The sequence below is a fragment of the Giraffa tippelskirchi genome, chromosome 2 (assembly GCF_054371585.1).
Source record: "Giraffa tippelskirchi isolate mGirTip1 chromosome 2, T2T-mGirTip1v1.2.pri, whole genome shotgun sequence".
Classification (NCBI taxonomy): domain Eukaryota; kingdom Metazoa; phylum Chordata; class Mammalia; order Artiodactyla; family Giraffidae; genus Giraffa; species Giraffa tippelskirchi.
This window is the reverse complement of record NC_137276.1, coordinates 176369846-176396676: the sequence shown is the minus strand read 5'-3', so window position 1 is coordinate 176396676 and position 26831 is coordinate 176369846. Positions and strand designations below refer to the sequence as shown.

The following is a 26831-nucleotide window of genomic DNA, read 5'->3' as shown; positions in this document are numbered from 1 at the left end:
CACAGTTTATTGTGATCCACACAGTCAAAGGCTTTGGCATAGTTAATAAAGCAGAAATAGATGTTTTCCTGGAGCTCTCTTGTTTTTTCAATGATCCAGTGGATGTTGGCAATTTGATCTCTGGTTCCTCTGCCTTTTCTAAAACCAGCTTGAACATCTGGAAGTTCACGGTTCACATATTGCTGAAGGCTGGCTTGGAGAATTTTGAGCATTACTTAACAAGCATGTGAGATGAGTGCAATTGTGTGGTAGTTTGAGCATTCTTTGACATTGCCTTTCTTTGAGACTGGAATGAAAACTGACCTTTTCCAGTCCTGTGGCTACTGCTGACTTTTCCAAGTTTGCTGACATATTGAGTGCAGCACTTTTGCAGCAGCATCTTTTAGGATTTGAAATAGCTCAACTGGAATTCCATCACCTCCACTAGCTTTGTTTGTAGTGTTGCTTCCTAAGGCCCACTTGACTTCAGATTCTAGGATGTTTGGCTCTAGATGAGTGATCACACCATCGTGATTAACTGGGTCATGAAGATCTTTTTTTGTACAGTTCTTCTGTATATTCTTGCCACCTCTTCTTAATATCTTCTGCTTCTGTCATGTCCATACCATTTCTGTCCTTTATTGAGCCCATCTTTGCATGAAATGTTCCCTTGGTATCCCTTGGTCTGTCCTTTACGTCTATGTAAAATAGACAGCCAGTGCCCATGCTCTGTGACAACCTAGAGAGGTGGGATGGGGAGAGAGGTGGAAGGGAGGTCCAAGAGGGAGGGGAACATATATATACCTATAGCTGATGTATGGGAGAAACCATCACAATATTTTAATTATCCTCCAATTAAAAATTAAATTAAAAAATACAAAAAAACACCTGTCACAATGGATTCCAATGGCCTAAGAAATAAAACGTCTTGGCTAGAATTTAAGGGGTCCTTTGTGGTGGTCACAGACTCCTGTCAAACTCCTCCACAAACTGTGTCCCTCTGTTTCATGGTCCAGTCTTCATTTCTTGAAAACAACAAAACTCTTGCAATTCTGCCTTCCCTCAGGATGTTCTCCCATCTTTTATTGCTTTCCCATTTTTAACCTCTCAAAATCCTTCCCTTACTTTAAATACTAAATGTCCGCTCAATGAAGTCATCCTTGACCTCCTCTCATCCCTCCATCACAACCATATATTCTTTTCTCTGCATGCCCCTAAAATTCTTTTCTTTGCACTGTGATTTTACTATATTCATCACCTCCTCCTAACACTGTTAGCTGCTTTCTACCAGATAAGCTCCTTAAAGTAAAAGTTTGTATCTTCTTCTTCATATTTTCCTAGCTCTTAACGTGGGCTGTTTTATATCATAAGAAAGAAAAAAATTAGAAGACAGTGCTTCAAGGATATTTCATACCAGAATCTTAGATTTGACACTTGTGAAATGGAAATATTTTATACACATGTCTTTGATTTCATAGGAAACTACATCGTGGTCCTCCACTTCCTCCTTTATAGCTGGAAACGGAGCTTCAAGAACATAGCCATTCTCACAAATAATCAGTAAAGTACTTTCAGGCTAAAAAAAAAGATTAAACATACCATTTACATTTAGGCGAGCTTTTAGAAGCATAGTTCAAAAGTATTTTAAACTATAATTTTAAAATTATATAAACTATAATTTCTATGTATACTAGCCATTTTAAAAAGATACTTATTACCAGCAATAACCACAGTGAGGAACTAAGTCAATCTTATTAATCACTATACACATTAATACAATTATATCATTATTAATTAATAAAACAAATGTTAAAATTAGATTTATATTTGTTTCCTTTATAGATGCCCTCTTTCCTGAGCCAAAAATTAGGTTGTGAAATATGTCAGCCGAAAGGGCAGAATATTAAAATTAGGAATTCCAAGGAAAATGTGCAGTATGTGGACAGCATATACAACCTCTGCCTCCTTTGATGAATGATCCTCTGCTTGAATTCATTTAATATGAATGTCCCAAGATGCTTGTTCTCTCCCCTCTTTATCTTTCTCTCCATAAACATTCCCTGATAAATCTTGTAGCCATCAGGGCTTCATTACCACTCACAAGCAATTAGACTCTGAATTCATCTCCCTAGTCTAGACCTCTCTCCTGAGTTTAAAAATCATGTATTTAAACATATGTGGCAAATTCCCATCTTGATTATTCAAAATGTTTATTCATTCCATTATTTTATTCTATACTTCTTTATTACATACCTACAATGTACCCAGAATTTTATAAAGTGTTAGAGGTACTTCTTATTATAATATATAATAAGAAAAATAGGAATTGTCTCTGCCATTATGGAACTTACCTACAAAGAGAAAGCTTGTCATTTAACAAATCATATAAATAAATGTAAATTATAACTGCAACCAGTGTTGTAGAGGCACCACAAGGAGGTTGTAAAAGGTTTCCTGAGAAGGTAGTACCTAAGTCTTGGTGTGAAGGATGAGTAGAAGATTATTTCCATAATGACTTCAGGGAGGGCTTGAGGGAATATGCTATGTAAAGAATACCATGTGCAAATATCCAATGGCACATATGGGCTTTTAAGAAAGTTGTGGCCTTGGTGGTATCACTAAGGTCAAGAGAACAGAAGTGAGAAGAGAGATTGCGACAGAGCCTCGGGGAAGCAACACTCAATGCCTGAATGAAGGAGACTGAGAAGGAGTGACAAGATGTTGGAGAAGAAACCAGGAGAGCATAATGTCCCCAAAAGTCAAAGGGAGATGGTATTTCAAAGAGGAAATGAGGGTCAGCAAGGTCAACTGAGGCTAAGAGGGCAAGAAAGATAAGAGCTAAAATTGTTAAATGGAGACCACCTGGTATCTTTAGACGTGTTAACCTGGTGGGATTATGAGACAACAAACTTGTAAGAGCATGTGAAGGAAGGAGTAGGATGTAAGGAAATGCAGTTCATGGGAATAACCAACCCCCAGGAGAAAAATAGAAGGAGAAAGATGGGGCAGTGACTAGAAGAGAACACGAGGACAAGGAATTTTTTCTGAATAAGAGGGCTTGAATATATTTCAATATTAATGGAAGTAATTCATATTGCCAAATTCATTAAACAGGAGGGGTTAAATTTATATGACAGAAAAGAGAAAACAGTGTGAAATGTTGAAAACAGTAGGAGTAGATTCCCAAGGTCACAGGGAGAATTGGCCTCAAGCAGGAAGGCACACAGCACCTCTACTGTAAGAAAAAAAAATAAAGGGAAGAGGAACAGGTACCTGCAGAAGTAATAGGATTTTACATTTGGTAGTGGGAAGGTGAAGGAGTTCCTGGCAATAGGTCTCCTACTTGTTTTGTGAAATAAGTGATGCTGAGAATGAGAGTGAGTGAGCAAGTGGGAGGCCTGAAGCTTTGAGAGGAGGAGTTTTTAAACAGTCATTGTGGGTGTAAGAAAGTTGATAAGAACAACTTCATAGAATCGCTAAGCCCTACTATGAATTGTGTTGAGGCCATTTGAGTCACTAAATCATGAAGAAGCTAACCTTTCCTGTTGCATGACTATCTCTAACTGCTCTTAGTAATCACTGTAGGCAAATATAAATCAACTGGGGACAGTCAGGGATGGGTTTTTGCCAGCAGTGTATGAAAAAAAGAGAAAGGAGCTCAAGGCATTGGAAGAGTGTTACTGAACCTTATTGCTAGAAAGAATCATGACATTTAAGCCAGATATAGGAGGAACTTAAGATAAGAGTCTTAAGACTTCCCTGGTGGCTCAGACGGTAAAGCATCTGCCTATAATGCGGGAGACCTGGGTTCGATCCCTGGGTTGGGAAGATCCTCTGGAGAAGGAAATGGCAACTCACTCCAGTACTCTTGCCTGGAAAATCCCATGGACGGGAGAGCCTGGTGAGCTACAGTCCATGAGGTCACAAAGAATTGGACATGACTGAGTGACTTCACTTTAAGACAAGAATGGACTAACAGATGAGAGAAAACAAACGGTGAAGGAACAAGATGTGCCTTCAGAGGACAAGTGAAGCAGAAGTAGCCAAGTGAACAGGTTGGACATGAGAGAGGCTGAGGTCAGAATGTGAGCTATCTGAATTGTTCCTTGTTCAGTCACTCAGTTGTGTCTGACTCTTTGCAACCCCATGGACTGCAGAACGCCAGGTTTCCCTGTCCTTCACCATCTTCCAGAGTTTGCTCAAACTCATGTCCATCGTGCCGGTGATGCCATCCAACCATCTTATCTGAACAGTTGACTTTTAAAGCTGAGTTCTTACAAGATTTTGTGGTTGAAATCGTGTCGCCACAAATTCATGTGCAGAATGTGACTATATTTGGAGACAGGGTCTATAGAGTGGGCCCTAATCCAGTGGGACCAGTGTCCTTACAAGAAGGGGAGATTAGGATACAGGAGGACGACCATGTGAGGACACAGTGAGAGGGTGGCCATCTGCAAGCCAAGGAGAGAGGCCTCAGAACTGTTAGCACCTTGATCTTAAACTTCTAGCCTAAACAACCATGAGCAAATAAATTTCTGCTCTTTAAGCCACACAGACTGTGGTTATTTTGTTATGGAGGCTCTAGTAAACTAATCAACAGGTGGACACAGTGCCCGCTGGGTGGCTGTGAAAGCGTGTGGATAAACCGTAAAGGTCATGGGAAATGGAAAGGTCCAGAGGCTGATGCCACTTGATGAACCAGGCACATGGTGTTACTGTCATTCAGGATAATTGTTTACACTTTGGATGAAGAGAAAGATAACCGTAGTCTTAAAATTTTAAAAAGGGGCAGACTTGACCAGGTGGTCAGAAGATAACAGCAGTATAAAAAGAGAGAAGGTGATGTAGCCAAGTTATAAGAGCCTCAAAGAAGCTGTGTTTTATGAGTCAGATCAGAAAAGTAACATATATATCGCCACAAATGAAATCAAACTTAACTACTATACTTCTCCCTCTCACCCTAAACAGGTATAATGAATGCTGAGAAGTTGATGTGTATCCTTTTACACTTTTCTTCTCAGAATAGAAATTTTTCAAGAGAGGAAAAGGGTGTTCATTTATTCTTTCAGTGATGATATGGTAAATACATATTCATGAAAATAAAATAACCAGACATATTAGAAATAAAACATCAGGAGTGAGAGTCAACAAAATTTAAAAAATCCATCAAGATTTCAGATGTTGAAATGATCAGACATAGCCCAAAATACAATTATGCCTACCATGTTTAAAGTTACAAGAGAAAATCTTAAAATATCTGCAGGAAACAGTTTTACCTATTAAAACTAACAAAACAGATATGAAAAATAATCAAATAAAACTTCAAGAACTAAAAATACAAAAGTTGAAATTAATATGGTGAAGGGTGACTTTAACACTGATAACTGAGGACATAACTAGTCAGTAGAAAACAGATGAGAAGAAGTCTATAAAATACAACTTAGTTTTTTTTAAGTTAGAAGATACAGAAGATAGGGCAAGACATTTAGAGAGATTCTAACGTACTTGATCAGGATCTGAAAGGGAAAAAAACAAAGCAATTATTTCAAGACAAATTGATTCCATTTTTTTCCCCAGAATTGATACAAGTTACAAACCCATGGATTCAAGCACCTATATACATCAAAACAAAATTGCAGAACACTAAAAACAGAAAATCCTAAACACTGCCAAAAAAGGACAAATTACTTTCAAAGGAGTGACAATCACACCAACAGGTAGTAGAAGTAACTGAAGTTTGAAAGCACTGGAATGGCATCTTGAGTGGGCTGAAAGAAAATTATTGCTGTCTAGAATTCTGTGCCAACAAAAATATCCTTTAATACTGTAAGAAAAACTTCCAGAAAAAGTTAGAGAGCTTGCAAATAGCAGACCTGCAAATAAGAGGAAAAATTCCCAAATGCAAGAAGGAATATATAGCAAAGAAAGTGGTCAATATGTGGGTAATTCTTAGTAATGGTTAATTGAATATATCTTGTGAGATTTAAAAAATACAAATCTTAAAAACCAAATCCTTCTACACTATTGCTGGGGATGCGGATTGGTACAGCCACTAAGGAGAATAGCATAGGTATTTCTTAAAACACTAAAAATAGAGTTACTGTATGATCCAGTAATTCCACACCTGTGCATATATCTGGAGAAAATTCCAATTCAAAAAGATACATGCACCCCAATACTCATAGCAGCACTATTTACAATAGCCAAGACATGGAAGCAACCTAAATGTCCATCAACAGAGGGATGGATAAAGAAGATGTGATATATATACAATGGAATGATACTCGGCCATTAAAAAGAATGAAATAATGCCATTTGTAGCAACATAGATGGATCTAAAGATCATCATCATAAGTGAAGTAAGTCAGACAAATATCATATGATATCGCTTATATGCAGAATCAAAAAAAATTATACAAGTGAACTAATTTACAAATCAGAAACAGACTCACAGATATAGAAAACAAATTTATAGTTACCAAAGGGGGAAGGGGGAGATAAATCAGGAGATTAGGATTACCAGATACAAACTACTACGTATAAAATAGATAAACAACAAGGTCCTACTGTTGTGGCACCACAAAATATATTATCTTGCAGTAAATTATAATGGAAAAAAATCTGAAAAAAAATGAATCACTGTGCTGTACACTAGAAACTCATGTTGTAAATCAACTATAATTGTAAAAAATTATACATATATATGTATATATCTTAAAAGATTATTTTAAAAATACACAGCAATAGAATATCATTCCAGAAGGAAGGCAGAGGGAAGATTTCTAAGGTGTTTGCATTGTCTTGGGTAAAGAACTAACATTAAACTTTCGTAAGTTAAGGACATATGTTAAAATGTAAAGTAACCATTCAAAGAACAGAAATAACTGTATAACTTCCAAACAAGCAAAAGGAAAAATAGAACGATTATTTAAGGAAAAACAATCCAAAATAAGACAAATAAGGAAAGAAAAATAAAGAAAATAAGGGTTAAAAAGCACAAAATAAGATGGTAGATTTAATCCAAATTATAACTTTATATAATTAACAGAAATTATATAATATACATATAATTATGATTACTCACATAATTATAATTAATTATAATATAATTATATTACTTATAAATTAATTAAGTGCTTCAGCTAAAAGACAAAGATGATCAGATTGGATATTTTTTAAATCTAGCTGTTCAAAAAAGACACATATAAAACAAATAATAGAGATGAAAAATTCATTCATAATAAAAGGTTTAATTTATGAGAAAATTGACCAGTTAAATTTGTATGTACCTAATAGGCTTCCCTGTTGGCTCAGATGGTAAAGAATCTGCCTGCAACGCAGAAGACCCAGGTTCAATCCCTGGGTTGGGACGATCCCCTGGAGAAAGGAATGACAACCCAGTCCAGTATTCTTGCCTGGAGAATTCCACGGACAGAGGAGCCTGGCAGGCTACAGTCCATGGAGTTGCAAAGAGTCAGACAGGACAGAGCAACTAACACTTTCACTTTCACTAATATCATGACTTCAATATATATAAAGCAAAGAACGACAGAACCACGAGGGAAAAAAATAAAGATTTTTTAAAGTCTCTCAGTAACAAGCAAATAGAAAAATCAAAGTGATATAAATAATTTAACTATATAATTAAAAATCTGAGCTAATAGACATAAGCAGAAACTGCATAGAACTTTGAGAACAGGCTACATACAGTATCACATGAAGAATATTTGTAAAACACATGCAGAATATTTACAAGTACATGAAGAATATTTATAAAATTTGCCTCAATTTCAAAAGATTAAAATAATAGAGTTAAAGTAAAATGCAATTAAACTAAGATGGCAAAGAATCTGCCTGCAATGCAGGAGACTCCGTTTCGATCCCTGGGTCAGAAAGATCCCCTGGAGAAGGGAGTGGCTACCTACTCCAGTATTCTTGCTTGGAGAATTCTATGGACAAAGGAGCCTGGTAGGTTACAGTCCATAGGGTTGTAAAGAGTCAGACACGACCAAGCGACTAACACTTCATTCACTTCATCAATAATTTAAAAGTAAAAATTCCATGTGTTTAGAAATTAAGAGCAAGCTCCAGGAGTTGGTGATGGACAGGGAAACCTGACGTGCTGCAGTCCATGGGGTCTCAAAGAGTTGGACACGACTGAGCGACTGAACTGACTGCCTAAGAAATTAGTATTTCTAGAAGAGAAAAACATGCAGAGTAGGACAACACTGGGCTCAACGCATGCCATAAACGCATGAGAAAAACACCTACATGTGGATCAATTCTCACTGAAAATAAACTAGAAACTAATAGAAAGGTCTTCTGCAACCAAGGCTACAAAAGAGACCCACAAGGAGTTGGGTAGGGAGGAGAAGCAATCAGCCTCTCCTAGGCTCATGCCCCTAGGAGAGGACACAGAAAACAAGGGGGATTTCACAGCTCAGATATCATCTTGCAAAGTGAGGGTGCACATAAAGATGCATATTAAGAAGATTAATAACTAATGTAAGTATCCATCTCATGAAATTGGAAAATAAACCCTAACACAGTAGGTATGAAAGTGAAAGTTGCTCAGCTGTGTCTGACTCTTGGCGACCCCATAGAATAGTCCATGGAATTCTCCAGGCCAGAATACTGGAGTGGGTAGCCGTTCCCTTCTCCAGGGGATCTTCCCAACGTGTGGATCAAACCCATGTCTCTTGCATTGCAGGCGGATTCTTCACCAGCTGAGCCACCAGGGAAACCCAAGAATACTGGAGTGGGTAGCCTATCCCTTCTCCAGCACATCTTCCCAACCCAGGAATCAAACCCGGGTCTCCTACACTGCAGGCAGATTCCTTATCAGCTGAGCTACCAGGGAAGCCCACAGTAGGTATAGGATCATAATAAAAGAACATAACTTAATGAAACAAAATACAAAATAAAATCAATATAGTGAAAATTTCTTGAAAATACTGACAAACTTCTAGGAAGATTAAGCAAGAGGGAGGGGGAAAAAATAACCAATGTAAAAAAAATTAAAAGGAAACATCACTATAGATCTTGTGACATTAAGAATATTATGAAAATTACAGACAACAAGAAACAAGTTCCCTAGGGGGAAAAATGTGCTTACCAAAATTAAATCAAGAACACATCTGATTGGAACCACAACAGACCCTAAATAGCCAAAGCAATCCTGAGAAAGAAGTCAAAGCTGCAGGCATCATAACTACCTGATTTCAAAGTATTCTGTAAAGCTATAGTAATCAAAATATACTATTGTCATAAAAACAGTCATAAACATCAATGGGACAGAATAGAGAACCCCCAAATAAATCTACATATATATGGTAAATTATGATGTACCCTGTCAATGTGAAGAAGCAGCTCAGAGCACGTTACATGATTGTGTCTGAACAGATCCCTGTCATCTGTGTATCCAGAGCTCCTACGGAAGTGATTTATCAGAAGATACATATTCCATTAAGAAATTGAGAGCAGGGAACTGGGCAGGGTTCTGTATGGAGCCTAAGATGTTATGGACTTTCTCAGAAAGCGCAAAGTTCTGGGACTAATAAAGAAGGTCTGTAAACTCAGAGATGCCCCCAAAGACCAGGGTTTTTGACCTGCTGAGAGCTGAGGAACAAGAGTGGGCCTAGTGGCATTTGATTAGTGCAGACAAGTTATAAAATAGCTGGAAGAATACATACAGAGAGGATGCAAAAGAAGGGTCTGAGGGAAGGTGAGAGGATTAAAGCTGCAAAAGCATTCCTCTAGTGGATTTCTCAAACACAACAGCCAACATGCAAGAACAGGTGTCCTGTCAAACCATTTCCCCCATGAAACCTGATCCATCATTCTGTAATGAGGCTGGAGGCCTGCTAACCCCATTCGTAATTGAAGGGATTGCCTCTTATTTCCAGGCATGCACTCTGAGCAGCAGTACAAACAATCCAAGTAAAAAACTGGCAGAAGATCTGAACGGACATTTTTTTCAAAGACAGAGACAGACAACGAGTACATAAAAAGATGCTCAACATCACTAATCATCAAGAAATTACAACTCAAAACCACAAGATACCACCTCACACCTCTCAGAGTGAGTTGCTTCAGTCATGTCCAATTCTTTGTGATCCCATGGACTATAGCCCACCAGGCTCCTCTGCCAAAATAGCTATTATCAAAAAGACAAGAAATGCTGGCTAAGATGTAGAGAAAAGGGAACGCTTATGTGCTGTTGGTAGTAACATAAATCAATACAGCCACTATTGAAAACAATGTGGAGATTCCTCAAAAAATTAAACAGAACTACATATAATCCAGCAACTTTACTTCCAGGTACTTATCTGAGATAATGAAAACATTAACTTGAAAAAATATGTGCATCCCCATGTTTATCGCAACATTCTTTACAATAGCTAAGATATGGAAACAATCTAAGTGTACACTGAAGGATAAATGGAGGAAGAAAATATTCCATTATGATTATATAACACAATGGAATATTATTCAGCCATAAAAGAATGAAATCTTGTAATCTGCAACAATATGGATAGACCTTGAAGGCATTATATTAAGTTAAATAAGTCAGAAAAAAAAAGACAAATATACTATGATCTCATTTGTATGTGGAATCTTAACAGAAATAAAAAACATAGATGCAGAAAACAGACCGGTGATTGCCAAAGTAGTTTGGGGATGGGTAAAGCAAAGGGGTTCAAAAGGTACAAATTTCCAATTATAAATTAAGTCATGGGCATGTAATGTACAGCATGATGGCTATAGTCAATAATACTATATTGCTTATTTGAATGTTGTTCAGAGAATAGACCTCAAAAGTTCTCATGTACAGTGACAGATGTTAACTATACTTATTGTGACAATCAGTATGTGGCAAATCATTTGAGTATCAAATCATGTTGTTTATTTAAAATTAATTTATGTCAATTATACTTTAAAACGGAGAAGGCAATGGCAACCCATTCCAGTACTCTTGCCTGGAAAATCCCATGGACGGAGGAGCCTGGTAGGCTGCAGTCCATGGGGTTACGAGGAGTGGGACACGACTGAGTGACTTCACTTTCACTTTTAACTTTCATGCATTGGAGAAGGAAATGGCAACCCACTCCAGTGTTCTTGCCTGGAGAATCCCAGGGACGGAGGAGCCTGGTAGGCTGTTGTCTATGGGGTCACACAGAGTCAGACACGACTGAAGTGATTTAGCAGCAGCAGCAGCATACTTTAAAAATTTTAAAAGAACTATGATTTCCCAGGTGGCACAGTGGTAAAGAATTTGACTGCCAATACAGGAGACATAAGACATACAGTTTCCATCCCTGGGCTGAGAAGATCCCCTGGAGTAGGAAATGTCAACCCACTCCAGTATTCTTGCCTGGGAAATGTCATGAACAGAGGAGCCTGGCAGGTTCAGTCTATGGGGTCACAAAGAGTGGGACATGACTGAACACACACACACACACACACACACACAATTATTAAAGTCATTGAATTAATTTTTTAAAAGTCACCTCAGACACTATGCTCTGATGACTGCATTACCAAGTCTGACAAAAATTTAAAATTTTAATTTAAACTCTTCAAGAGAATAGAAAAAGAGGGAATATTTTACAATTCATCTTAGGAGATTAAAAAATTTTAATAACAAAACTGAGAAACTATGAAGAAAGAAAATATTAGCCAAGCCTTATTTATAAACAGATGAAAACTCCTATATTAGCTAACAATTCAATAACATGAAAAGTTTGCTAAACCAGCTAAAGACATCACAGAGAAACCAGTATAATTATAGCTCTGAAGCCAAGATTGCAGGAAAAGGGAAGCTAGTTGAGGTGAGGTGGACATTCTTTGCACTTTTTCTTCTAAGGGCATTGGCCAACTGACAGAATGGGACCTAGAAGCCAAACAGAATGCAGTGTTCTAGAGCTTTAGGCATTCTCTCAAACATAAAGAATAGATGCTTTCAAACTGTGGTGCTGGAGAAGATTTTTGAGAGTTCCTTGGACTGCACGGAGATCAAATCAGTCAATCCTAAAGGAAATCAACCCTGAATATTCATTGGAAGGACTGAAGCTGAAGCTCCAATACTTTGGCCACCTGATGCGAAGAGCTGACTCATTGGAAAAGACCCTGATGTTGGAAAAGATTGAAGACAGGAGGAAAAGAGGATGGCAGGGGACAAGATGATTGGATGGCATCACTGACTCAATGGACATGAGCTTGAGCAAGATCTGGGAGATGGGGAAGGATACAGGGAGACCTGGTATGTTGCAGTCCATGGGGTCACAAAGAGTTGGACATGACTGAACGACTGAAAAACAACACCAGACATAAACAGACACAAGTTGAAATTCAAAGCAGCCAACAAGAAAGATAGAACTTGAGGGCATAGGATACCAGAGAAAAGGGAAATGCAGAAATGTGAACCTGACATTCTGCTGGGCGTTTGCCTTTAAAACATTTACACAACCCTAAAACTGCATGGGAACAGGAGTTGCTCATTTCATCCAAAAAGTCACATTATTGTTTACTTAGTTTCATTTTTGAATGATACTAACACTGGGTATAAAATTGTGGGATGGTAGTTATCCTCTTTTAGCAGTTTATATTTCTATATCTCGGAGAAGGCAATGGCACCCCACTCCAGTACTCTTGCCTGGAAAATCCCATGGACGGAGGAGCCTGATAGGCTGCAGTCCATGGGGTCGCTAAGAGTCGGACACGACTGAGCGACTTCAGTTTCACTTTTCACTTTCATGCATTGGAGAAGGAAATGGCAACCCACTCCAGTGTTCTTGCCTGGAGAATCCCAGGGACGGGGGAGCCTGGTGGGCTGCCGTCTATGGGGTCGCACAGAGTCGGACACGACTGAAGCGACTTAGCAGCAGCAGCAGTTCTATATCTATTGAAGAGATTCATTATTAAAAATCCTCCTACAAACAACAATTCAGGTCTAGAGAACAGAAGAGACTTTTTTTCAAAAATTCCAAAGCTGGTAAGGACATTACAAAAGGGGGGTATTATCAGTGTTACATATGTACATATAAAAATCCTTAATAGAATATTAGTAAATTAGTTACTGCTAGTCACTCAGTCATGTTTGACTCTTTGAGACCCCATGGACTGTATCCCATCAGGTTCCTCTGTTCATGGAATTCTCCAGGCAAGAATACTAGAGTGGGTAGCCATTCCCTTCTCCAGGGGATCTTGCTGACCCAGGGATCAAATCCAGTCCTCCTGCATTGCAGGTAGATTCTTTACCATCTGAGCCACCAAGAAAGCCCCCACTAGTAAATTATGTATGTATGTTAAAAAATAGTGAGTTGATGTGTGTCAGGAAGATAAGAGGGAGGTCATTTTAGACAGAGAAGATCAAGTTCAAAGCTTAATGGATGAAACAGAGAGGAGCAAAGAGGACACAGAAGAGACAGATTTAACAGATGTTTAGGGTGCATAACCAACGGCAGGGCTTGGTGAAGCAGGGTGTCAGAGGTCAGGAAGAGATGGCTCAAAGATTTCCTGGTTTAGGAAACAGGGAAAATGGTGCTCTCAGAAAATGCAGGAGAGAGAAAAAAAATAACATTTAGAGAAACTCCAATGAATTTCATTTAGAAACCTCAAAATTATCCCTAGAAATTCAAAAGATCATCAAGTTCTGTCAATTCTACCTAGCTTTTATCCACACCTTGGTGTCATCTTCTCTGGAACACAGCTGCCCAATAGATCTACCTGCCTCTCATCTGGTTGCCTTATAACTTCTCCCTTGTAACTACTGCCTAAGTGATCACAGTAGTGACCACTGCAGGTAGGATGGTTATTTGAGTGATGTACTCTTATTGGAAAAGAAAATAATGGACAGAAGCTTAATGCATTCAGGAAGGTTACAGGACTGACCATTGAGCTGGTAGCGGCTAACAGCTATTGCTATTTGGACAACTGGAGTGTGCAGTTACAAATGGTAATTTATTTTTCCCCCCAACTTTCATTGTAATATAATTGACATAACATTGTATAAGCTTAAGATGTACAACATGATTTGATACATGTATATATTGTGAAATGAGAGTAATTTACTTTTACGTTAGTAACTCCCAAACAATGTTAGAAATACAAGTGCTAACTGGTACCACTGCCTGAAATGTCTTTTTATCTGTTTTGGTGGAGGGAGTTCAGTTCAGTTCAGTCGCTCAGTCGTGTCTGACTCTTTGCGACCCCATGAACCGCAGCACGCCAGGCCTCCCTGTCCATCACCAACTCCCAGAGTTTACCCAAACTCATGTCCACTGAGTCGGTGATGCCATCCAACCATCTCATCCTGGTGGAGGGAGAGAGGGGCCTTTTCTACTTACTTCTTTAAAAATTTCTTATTTTGAAATATTAATTCATAGGAAGTTACTAAGATAGTACAAAGAAGTATCATGTACCCTTTGCCCAGTTTCTCCCACTGGTTACCTCTTATGCACCAATATCAAAACCAGGAAATCAACATTAATATAGAATGTGTGTATAGTTCCATGTCATTTTATCACATGTGCAGATTCAAGTAATCATCCACAGCAAGCAAAATACAAACTACTCCACCACCAAAAAGATCTCCTTCAAACTGTCCCTTTATAGAGTCAAACCCACCGCTTTCCCACCCATCATTCCTAACTCCTGAAAAATGTTGGGCTGCTTTTTTTTTGTAACTTTTATATTGAGAGAAATGACTGAAGAATCTACAAATATGTTGTGATATAACTGCTCATGCTTTAACACAGAGCATCTTCTGAAGCTCTCCTCTCATTCCCTTCACCTACACCACTTGCACTCACCTCCTCTCTGACTCACATTCTGCCAATTCCTTAAGATTAAGGTAGAATAATATAACATGACATGTTAACTTCTCCCTTTCTTGATAGTCCCCTGCTCTATATTCATAGTGTGTACGTGCCTGTTGAGTCTCTCCAGTCATGTCTGACTCTTTGCAACCCCATAGTCTGTAGCCTGCCAGGCTCCTCTATCCATGGGATTCTCCAAGCAAGAATACTGGAGTGGGTTGCCACACCCTTCTCCAGAGGATCTTTCAGACCCAGGAATTGAACCTGTGTCTCCCTGGGGCTCCTGCATTGAAGGCAGATTCTTTACTGTTGAGCCACCAGAAAAGCCCCATATTAATAGTACATACTATCTATATTTTAGTCACCCATTCCCTTGTGAAACCTTAAATAATTCTATCACAGAACAATATAACTTCTTAAAATAGATTAAAATGCTATCCCTAAAATTCTGATAGTACTTCTATGTAGTTCATCAGTATTATTATTATTATGCTAGGACCCTAGTACAGTACCTGGCTTAGATAATCAATATTCAGGTGATTGAATTATCCTATGCTCAAAATTAGGGAAATTAGAGGCATTTAATAAGATTAGTAATCAATGCTGAATCACCATTGTCATTAGGAAAGAGGCAATGGAAGTTAGAAAAGAAAATGGAGGTGAAATTCGGACAGAGGAGCAGGAAAGAGATAAAGATGAGGACAAATACATTCAGACCTTAGAAATGAACTTAATGTCAGAAGGACTGCCAGACCCAAGTCAACACATTCTGACATGTTGTGTTTCATGATAAAGTCTCCATTGTTGAAGCGAAGTCTGATATAATAGACTGATTAGATTATGGAAGAGAGAGGAGGTAGTGGGAGTATGGAGGGTGGTGGCTTGGAGCTCCTGAGTGATGCTACACTAGTCAAGCTGAACAGCTTCCTTGGCCCCTCACTGCAGGACCCAAGAGCAGAGCTAGTAATTCCACCCACTATTTTCTAACAGATCACTTCACTATGTAGTAATTGAGATCTAAACATGAAGACAAATAACTACTTACATGAGAGCTTGAAGACCACGTTAACTGGCAAACAGGTCCAGGAGTAGTAATATAACCAATAGGCTTATAGTCCCTTTCCACTTCGAAAAAGAAGACAGTTTTATCTTTACTCTAAGAAAAAGAGAGATATCCAAATATATATTATTATGAAATCTATTCCAGAGAGTACAAAGAAATATTTAACAGCTATATTACACCCACTGTATACTTATACCTACAATGATCATATATCCCAGATTATTCTGGGAACATTCTTATTTCAAATATTTGCTTCATTTTCCCTGTGAGAATGTTTGACAATGAAACATGTCACATGTTTTCTTGTGTTTCTAAAAGAAAAATGATCACCATACCTGTGTATAAGATCACCATACCTGTATATAAGATTAATTCACAAAAAATTCCACAATGCATATGCTCACCTGTTTATGCATAATGAATGGTTATTCTCTTCATTGAGAACTATCATTTAAAACACTGACCATACATAAAACATGCTGCATTATTCCCAGTTGAGAATTTCTATTTATTTAAAATAAGCATTACAACTCAATTTGTAAGAATATTTTTAATATTTTATAGTCAGGCACAGATCATACTGAAAGAATGTGAATACAAAGAAAACAAGAAATAGATATATGTGCTTGGAAAGAAATATAAAGAAAGAAGGCATCATTAAGTAGGAAGACTAATAAGGCAAGGTTAATCATAAAAATTCAATAGGAAACAAAAGGAAATCTACTCCTTACCCCCGTGGCTAGAACTTCTCCATCACGATCATAAGCTAAAGCAGTGACAGAAGCAGTATGAGGTTTGAAAACCTGTTTCAAACGAATATCTGCATCCAAAACTTTCTTCCGTCCCACAAAAACCGTGAGCCCTTTTGGATCATAAAGTTCAAGAATTCGAACAATGCCATCTTCAAATCCTGCAGTAATCTGTGCTCCACCATAGCTTATCTTGGACAAAAAAGAAATGCAAGGTTTCCAAAATTAGTTAATTAAGAGAGCTGCACTGTATTATGGGCTTCCCTGGTAGCTCAGATGGTAAAGAATCTGCCTGCAATGCAGGAGACCCGGATTCAATCCCTGGGTCAGGAAGATCCCCTGGAGAAGGAAATGGCAACCCACTCCAGTATTCTTGCCTGGAAAATCCCATGGATGGAGGAGCCTGGCAGGCTATAGTCCATAGGATCACAAAGAGTCAGACATGACTGAGCAAATTACAGATATTTCTGTATTTTATTTAGACTTAAGTAATTTAACTAAATAACTGGGCTTCCCTAGTAGCTCAGTTGGTAAAGAATCTGCCTGCAATGCAGGAGACCTGGGTTTGATCCCTGGGTCAGGAAGATCCCCTGGAGAAGGAAATGGCAACCCAATTCAGTATTCTTGCCTGGAGAATTTTCTGTATTTTATTTAGACTTCAGTAATTTAACTAAATAATGAACTAAAATAAGGGCCCATTGATAATTTCTTATACTACTTTATGGTAAACTCCATCTCTTCTAAGACAGTCCATTATCACTGCTGACCATGAGACAGGTAAACAAGGACAATCTATCTACTATGTGCCGGGGACCCATCAGAGTAAGCATAAACAGTCTCAACCCATTTTCACAAATTAATGGTTGAATAGGAGGACATATTGTTGTTGTTCAGTCACTAAGTCGTGTCCTACTCTTTGTGACCCCATGGATCGTAGCACACCAGCCTCCTCTGTCCTCCACTATCTCCTGAAGTTTGCTCAAATTCATGTCCATTGAGTTGGTGATGCTATCTAGCCATTTCATCCTCTGCCACCCTCTTGTCGTTTTGCCTTCAATCTTCCCCATCATCAGGGTCTTTTCCAATGAGTCAGCTCTTCACATCAGGTAGCCAAAGTATTGGAGCTTCATTAATCAACCACACGAAGGAATGTGGAATTATGAACTTATATAAGTGTTAAATGAAAGAAACATTCTCTGAGAATGTATAGCAAAGAAAGCTGACCTAGACTCAGAGCTTCCTTAAGGAAGGTATGGTGAAGCTGAGAACAGAGGGATGCCCAGGAGTTAATTAAGCATAAAAATACCTCTGGGAGAGGATATAGCTTGTGCAAAGGTCATGTGGCAGGAAATAATGTAACTCAGGAAAAAGTTAGTTTGACTAGAACAGACGAAGTGATGGAACAGTGCTTCCACAAGCAGGTATTAGGTCACAAAATGGCTTATATGTCACATTAAGGATAGTTTTCATCCCAGAGAGGTAAGGAGTCAAATAGTTTTTAGTTTGGGGATGTAGAGTGGGGAGGTGACATGATCAGATCTACTATTTCAGGACAATCATCCTAGGTACAATGTAGAGAATGGATCTGAGGTGGCTGAGACAGGATGCACAGGAGATTTCAGGGAGATTATTTTTTTAATTAATTTATTTTAATTGGAAGCTAATTACAATATTGTGGCAATTTTTGCCATACACTGACATGAATCAGTCATGGGTGTACATGTATCCCCCATCCTGAACCCTCTCCCACATCTCTCCCCATCCCATCTGTCAGGGTTGTCCCAATGCACCAGCTTTGAGTGCCCTGTTTCATGCATCGAACTTGGACTAGTGATCTATTTCACATATGGTAATATACATGTTTCAATGCTATTTTCTCAAATCATCCCACCCTCGTTTTCTTCCACAGAGTCAAAAAGTCTGTTCTTTATATCTGTGTCTCTTGCTGTCTCGCATATAGGGTCATCGTTATCATCTTTCTAAATTCCATATATATGTGTTAATACACTGTATTTGGTGTTTTTCTTTCTGACTACTTTACTCTGTATAATAGGCCCCAGTTTCATCCACCTCATTAGAACTGATTCAAATGCGTTCTTTTTAATAGCTGAGTAATATTCCATTGTGTATATGTACCACAGCTTTCTTATCCATTCATTTGCTGATGGACATCTAGGTTGCTTCCATGTCCTAGGTATTGTAAACAGTGTTGTGATGAACATTGGGGTACATGTGTCTCTTTCAATTCTGGTTTCGTCAGTGTGTATGCCCAGCAGTGGGATTGCTGAGTTGTATGGAAGTTTTATTTCCAGTTTTTTAAGGAATCTCCACACTGTTCTCCATAGTGGCTGCACTAGTTTGCATTCCCACCAACAGTATTGAAGAGGGTTACCTTTTCTCCACACCTTCTCTAGCATTTATTGTTTGTAGACTTTTTGATAGCAGCCATTCTGACCAGTGTGAGATAGAACCTCGTTGTGGTTTTGATTTGCATTTTTCTGATAATGAGTGATGTTGAGCATCTTTTCATGTGTTTGTTAGCTATCTATATGTCTTCTTTGGAGAAATGTCTGTTTAGTTCTTTGGCCCATTTTTTGATTGGGTCATTTATTTTTCTGGTATTGAGCTGTTTGTATATTTTGGAGATTAATTCTTTGTCAGTTGCTTCGTTTGCTATTATTTTCTCCCATTCTGAAGGCTATCTTTTCACCCTGCTTATAGTGTCCTTCGTTGTGCAAAAGCTTTTAAGTTTAATTAGGTCCTATTTGTTTATTTTTGCTTTTATTTCCATTACTCTGGGAGGTGGATCATAGAAGATCCTGCTGTGATTTATGTCAGAGTGTGTTTGTCTATGTTTTCCTCTAGGAGTTTTATAGTTTCTGGTCCTACGTTTGGATCTTTAATCCATTTTGAGTTTATTTTTGTGTAGGGATACTTTTTAAATGATGGCTGTTTTACTCCTGGAGACTGATTAATGTCATGTAGTCTGAGGTGGTATAGCGGAGCTGAGAGACCTGGACACATTTTAGAGACAGGTATAATGGTCCTATTTGGTGGTGACTAGATATGGGGAATGAGGCAGAGGGAGGTGTCAAGAATAACATATTTACTGAGACAGGAGATCCTGGAAGAGAGCCAGGTATGTGAGTGTGTGGGCTGTTGTTGCATTTATTGTTTTGAAGTTGGGGGAGGGGGACTGGGGATCAGCAGAAGATCATGAACTTAATCTTGGACATGTTGAGTTTGAAGTCCCCTGGAGATCTCAAAATGAAGATGACAAATAGTCTACAGCTTAGAAGAAAAGTCTGGGCCGGAGATACAAATCTATAGCAATGTCTGTATGTACTAAATCTGCCGTCTTGGAAGGCACTTAGGAGAAGGGCAAGAGCCCTGGTATTCTTTAGAATGGAGTGATCATCCCTTAAGGCCAGGCAATTATGAAAGTCTTGGGAATAAGAACTACATTCAATTCCAACTGAATGTTGCTTATTCAAATTTACTAAGTGCCTATATGTACCAGTAAGTGTAGAGGCACTGGAAGATTAACACAAAGAAGAATAAGATATGGTATTGCCATGAAGAACACAGTCTGGTGAGAAAGACAGACAATGAAGCAAGTCATCTTAGTACACTGTGATTAAGTGCTATAAAAGAGATATATACACAGTCCTTAAACACAGTCCTAGATCATGAAGGAAGGAGTACCCTTCAAGATGGGTTCGTGGAGGGCTGGGCAGAGGCGATGATATTTGACCTGAGCTAAATTGTAAAGAATGATATGCGGGTTTCCAGAAAGGTAAGAGGGTATGGAGAAAGGGAAATTCTAGCATAATATCTGTATGATCATTACTTGGATTTAAGGCTAAAAATTAAATGCTCTATGAACATTCCACAAAACTCTGAAAAAAATGATTCAATTTGGTAAGCTGTATTTTAAAGACTTCAGATAAGAGTGTAAATAGATTAGATAAAGAATGATCCAGGTTTGGTAATCTAAATACTCCATGGTTTCTACTTAATCTAGCCTCATCATTGTTCTGCTTCTATTTCCTGGCCTGAGTTCTCCTTCTGATCTTGATCCCATCATGAAAGTCCTCTCCATTCCAGCCACCTCTACATCTACTTTGGGCCTGGAACATTTCCTCTTTGACTTCAACCCAAAGGATTAAGGATAAACCATTCCCCAAATATTCCCATGACGTTTTATAAAAACATGGCTGCAAATTCTTTGACATACCTCCCATAGTAAGATAGTTGAAGTCCCTCCCTCTGTGAATGTGTGTGGTGCTTGTGGCTGTTTCACCCCCCAACTGAGTATAGTACAAGTGATATTATGTGACTCCTAAGGCCAGGTCATGAAATGACAGCAGCTTCTGCCTTCTTTGTTGGAACATAAGATCTTGGAGCCCTGAGCTGCCATGAAGAAGTTTGACTGCCCTGAGGCCACCATGCTGTGATAATGACCTCTCTGTGTGGCATGGGCTTCAGGTAAGCACTCCTATTAGCACCACAGCTTAACCCAGCCTTAACCCAGGTGCCAGACTTGGGACAAAGAAGCCTTTAGATGACTCCAGGCCCCCACCATTCAAATCTCCCCAACTGAAGCCATGATACTGTGAAGAAGAGATAAACCATCCCTGCTGTCACCTGTCTGAATTCCCAAACCGGAGTATGTGAGCAAAAAACAAGGATTGCTTTTTTATGCCACTACATTTGGAGTGGTTTACTACACAGCAACAGACAACTAGAACAAAGCTCTAATTTTTTCCCATTATTTAACATATCTCATAAATTTACTTATTTTGTTTATTGTCTTTCTCTCCCACCATCTCCCATGGGGTGTAACATTCTCCTATTGGGGTAAAGGTCCATGCTGGCAAGTATTTTTGTCTTTTTGTTCCTTGCTATATTCCCAGAATCTAGAAATAGGCCCAACACATTGTAGACATGCTAGAAGTACATAGAATGAACCAGAGTCAAACAGAAGACAGATACACAAAGTTCTATCAGGTAATTACTTTTTAACACAAAACTATTTCTAAACTTTAGGTGGCACAAGAATAGACTTTTCATTAAAAACACAATAGCAAAGTCATGATATGATTTCTATCATATTCTGAATGGACAAACTAAGTTCGAATTTTTATTCTTCTCTAAAATCCAGAGTCAGAAAATATCTATATTTCTAAGAAATAGCACTGATATATCATATTTACAAATAGATTTTTAGTAAAATTCATTATAATAAGCTTACCAGCCGTGGTACCCAAGCAAGGGCAGTACCTCCTTGTTTGAATTTCATCTGAAGCAAAGGAGTTTTGCCAGCAAAGTCATAGAATCTAATAGAGCCTATAGAAAGACAGTTTTAAAGAAACAAGTTATATATATGTGTGTATATATATATATATATATATATATATATATATATATATATATATGTAACAGCTCTAATAACCATGGTTCACTTTATATTTACTCACTATAACAAGAAATGTCCTAGAAAATAAACTGATGTAGTCTTTCTTTAAATTAGTTAAAATTTTACATGTATACCCTCAATCAGGTAATTTATAAACATGAATACATACTATGCCATTTTATAAAAGGGACGTGAACATCTATAGATTTTGGTATCAGTGGAGACCTGGAACCAACTCCATCACCACCACAGATCCTGAGAGACAACAGTACTAAAGAAAACAACTGCTGATTGACTAGTGAGTCAGTTTCACCTTTCACAGTCCACATAGATTTACTGTAAGTCAAGAAGAAAGAAAGGACATGGAAAGAAAAGGAAAAGCACTACTGTGGAGAATACCAAGATGAATGGTATTTTCATGAGTAATTTATTGTTATATCTTTTATGTCTCACAATAACCAAGGCCGCTATATTCTGGGCCCTTCCCCTCTGCAAAACTTCCCTCATTAGTATCAGGAGGCTTCCCTTTTGGAAAAATTCTCAAATGCCTTAATCAAACACATTTTAAAATGTACTGAAAATAGAACACAAAAGGCCAGATATGAGTTCTTACTTACAGTCCAAGCCGGTAGTGGCCATGAGATAAGTGACAGGAGAGACGGCCAAAGCTTCAATGGCTCCAGAGTGGAAGGAGAACAGGCATTCTGGATCTTGGGTCTGATAACAGAGAGATTCTGTTAGAGCTCAAAGACAGGTTAACATAACATGAAAGCCAAGTTTAAAGAAGTGCAAATAGAACTCTGTATCATGTATGACTTTATCTGAATAAAAATAAGAAAAGGCATTATAAGATAGCAAGAACGTTGAAGTTCAGAATTAGGAGAAAGAGAATACTGTCTTTTCACTTGATAGCTGTGTGATTTGGTACAAGTAACTTCAAATGCCAGTTTCTATTTCTTCATCAGTAAACTAAGATGATGGCAACTGCCTCCCTACAAAACCGAGCAGTTGAGAGGATTATTTGAGATAATATACATTAAAATGTCAAATGTTTATGAAAACTATAAAGCACTATAAAATGTTAGGCATCGTCATTGCCACTTTTCTGGTAAATTTTTTATGAGACAGAATCTTTTTCATGTAAAGTTTTTTATGTAAAATCATAATGAGAGAAAGACAGAGACAATATAAATTCTTTGGATATGTTGAGCAAGTTTTTGATGGGAACAACGACCAAATATGGAGAAAGATAAAGTATCTTCTAAAGAAGAATAATGAACATTTTACTATGAGAGTTTGAAACAAATGAGAAAAACAGGCAACTTACAATGTTTGAAAAGCTAAGGTCAAGCTTCCATATGGCTCCATTGGAATCCTAAAAAATTAAATACTCAATAATATATTGCTCATCATTTTGAAATTTTATCAAATTAAAGGATTTTCTTTTTATGATTTAAAGGACCAACAGTACCAACACTTATATAATTTTAAACTATGATTGAAATTTAATAATAGCAACCACATAATAAAGCAATCTCATAAACCTTGTAGTTAGTTTAACATAGTAAAAATGCTAATTGGTTTTCTGTGTATAAAATATAGGTCAACTAAATATTAGGTTTCCCTGATAGCTCAGTTGGTAAAGAATCCACCTGCAATGCGAGAGACCTGGGTTCAATACCTCAGTTAGGAAGATCCCCTGGAGAAGGGAAAGGCTATCCACTCCAGTATTCTGGCCTGGAGGATTCCATGGACTAAATAGCCCATGGGGTTGCAAAGAGTCATACACAACTGAGCGACTTTCACTTCACTTCACTTCTAAATATCAGAATTCAGGGAACTCTTCGTTATACTATCAATAGCAGTCTTGATAGTTCTGTGGATTTACAGTGACAGTAAACTATAATACTATGTTAATTTTATGTCTAGATAACTTTAAAGAGCAAAGAGAAAACGGTGTATCTTACCTGAGCCAACCAAAAGTTATTTCCAACTTCATTCATTTTTATCATAGAGAAGAGTTTGACATTCTTATCTACTTGAAGTTCATTAATGGGCTCAATCTCTAGTAATCCAGTCTCATCTATAACTTCAGCAGTGTCTATAGTCTCAAAATCCCATATCTTAAAAAATAAGAAAATACCTTAATGAATCAGCAGTTTCTGAATTTATATTTTCTAAGTCAGAATGGATATATATTTTCTATGCCAGGAAAGACCCCAATTTTTTCAAGTCATTTCTTATTTCATGAAAATTAATGATGAGTAGATTTAATTAAAACACCAGACAAAACCTAACCTCTGAGATTTTACTCTGAGAAATAATGAATTATCATAATTTCCTCTTATTTATGGAGATTAGTGAGAAAAAGTCTGTCCTGAATAAGAATTCTAGTTTGCCCAAAGTAAACTTTATTTCAAAGTTTCTATCAGGTCTTTCTGCATATAAAATGGCTGAAGGAATAAATGGTTCTGTCATTCACTGAAACATTATGACAAGCCTTGAATTATATTAGACCCGTGGGACCCCAGAAAGGAGACATAGACCTTCTTGCTGAATGATTCAAGCACAATCTTCATTAAGCAGGGGGGAAAAAAAAAGATGTAGGCAATGTCTTCATGAGATAATGTTTCTCCTCCTTATCATGTATTTAGACTGTACCATTCAGGTAACGACTGTTGTTCTTAGGATAGGAGACCAGAAGAGCACTGGGAAAGGAGGGAGCACAGTTTTTAATGTGGTAGAGAGACTCGGAGGGACTTCCTCTGGGAAATGCCAAAGCCCAGGCTGGATGATTCTGCAAACACATCCTGCTACATCATCCTAGACTCAGCAACTCAGACTTGGGAAGGACTGGTGTTGTCCCATTAAGTACCCTTGTGGGGAGAGTCCCAGATCCTAGAGTCAGACTAACTCCTGGGAGTTGGAGTGGGTTTTTCCTAAAGAGCGAGAGGTAGAGATTTACCATATTAAGGACTAAAGAGATGAGGGTGGACTTTGCAAAGGGGAAGCAGGCTTAGAAATTAGTGATGGCCATGAAAGAATCCTCTGTGAAGTTTATCCAACTTCTCTTGAAATTTTCCTCCACTTGGTATCTTGATGTATTTGGGGGTGACATATGCTTTGGAAGGATAGTGAATGTACTGTATAACATAATAAAGGACATAAAAGATTCTCAGAGAAATGAGTATAACAGAACAAAATTAAATTTAACAGGGTTCAAAGAGCCAATGGTAAGAGGACAAACTGTGGAAGACATGGTTTTAATATATTGTCTGAGCCATAAGTAAGCTCAATAAGTGTCAGAGTAACCAGACAGTTAAAAAAAAAAAAAAAATGGTCTTACTTCTGATAATATCACTTCCTAAAGAATGTCCCGAGAATACTACCTTAAGAATATTTTCTTATGAAAGGCCCCAGAAGAAATACATACTGAGGGGACCGCAAAGTAAAACAAAAGACTGCAGGTTGGCCAGCAACAGCAGGGTAACTACACATGGGGGATGGGAAAAGAGGTGTGACAACAGCCAGAAAGACCAAGATGCAGAAGCAGTGTCCCAGATTAGCCCACCCTGTGGGCAGGACGGTGTCTATGGATGAGGACAAGCAAGTTCATTCGTATATGGGGTAATGGGAGGGAAGCATCCATCCATTGGCAAACCCCATCAGATCACCTGTGTATTTCTAATTGGTAAAATCAGTAAAAATAAATAAATAAATAAATGTTTGGCCTTGTTGTTCCTAGAAAATGACCCATTTATAATAGGCATTTTGGAAGGACATTGGAGTCCACTGTTAATTTTGTGCTAATTCATTTTCCGAAGCTACTATTTCAACAACAGAATAACAAAAGTTCCGTCAGAAAATTTCAGTGGCAAGATATTAATGAATGTTGACCAGAATTTACATAGACAATTGGATCATAAAGAAGGCTGAGCACCAAATAATTGATGCTTTCGAACTGTGGTGCTAGAGAAGACTTTTGAGCGTCCCTTGGATTGCAAGGGGATCAAACCAGTCAGTCCTAAAGAAAATCAGCCCTAAGTATTCACTGGAAGGACTGATGCTGATGTTATAAAACTTTGGCCACCTGATGCTAAGAGCCGACCCATTGGAAAAGACCCTGATACTGGGAAAAGATTGAAGGCCAAAGGAGAAGAGGGTGGCAGAGGATGAGATGGTTAGACAGCATCACCTTCTCAATGGACATGAGTTTGACCAAACTCCGGGCAATAGTGGAGGACAGAGGAGCCTGGTGTGCTACAGTCCAAGGGGGTGACAGAGTCAGACATGAATTAGCAACTATAAATCTACCACAAGAGAAGTATTACTTAAAATGAGTTGGCCCTGGGAGTAAATGACCACTGATCTCCTTCTTCAAGTGACCTTTGTGAGAAAAAAAAAAATCTGATAAAACCCATAGGGTGACCTACAAGACTTTGATGCAGGTGCTACTGTCCAAGTTTAAAGACAACTTACCCTAACACATCCATCTGACCCAATGGTGATGACTTCACCCTCATCCAGCATTATCTGGTTAATGGGACCCTGGTGACAAGGCTTGCCTGCAGCCCGGCTCAGCTCCACTTTGATGTGGCCTCCTTCCCAAAGCAGCATGTTGCCCCATTCTGACCCTGAGAGCACCTGGCAGGTGTGAGAAAAGGAAAGAATGTACATTGAGACAGAAAAACATGAATATTTGCCTCAAGTAGCTGGTGAGAAATGTTTAAAGATTTTTCTTGGTTATGAAAATAAATTTTTCAATTTTTAAAATAAGAAAATGCAGCAGTGAAAATTCACTA

General features: G+C 38.1%; 1 protein-coding gene across 7 annotated transcripts in view; it reads right to left on the bottom strand.

The window, feature by feature from the left end:
• Nucleotides 1-26831, bottom strand: part of CFAP44 (cilia and flagella associated protein 44) — a 116367-nt gene that overhangs the window by 65758 nt on the left and 23778 nt on the right. For 5 of the 7 annotated variants that reach the window (XR_014077435.1, XM_081572083.1, XM_081572084.1 and 2 more), the window contains exons 9-16: nt 26509-26673; nt 23997-24152; nt 23357-23404; nt 22647-22746; nt 21865-21959; nt 16593-16802; nt 15844-15954; nt 1394-1555 (exon numbers count right to left, since the gene is read on the bottom strand). Coding sequence is in view for 6 of the 7 variants with exons in the window: in XM_081572083.1 (XP_081428209.1) it covers nt 1394-1555; nt 15844-15954; nt 16593-16802; nt 21865-21959; nt 22647-22746; nt 23357-23404; nt 23997-24152; nt 26509-26673 (1047 nt within the window). In the remaining variant the exon portion in view is untranslated. The remainder of the gene's footprint in view (nt 1-1393; nt 1556-15843; nt 15955-16592; nt 16803-21864; nt 21960-22646; nt 22747-23356; nt 23405-23996; nt 24153-26508; nt 26674-26831) is intronic. The other 2 variants (XM_081572085.1, XM_081572089.1) reach the window with 1 other exon arrangement.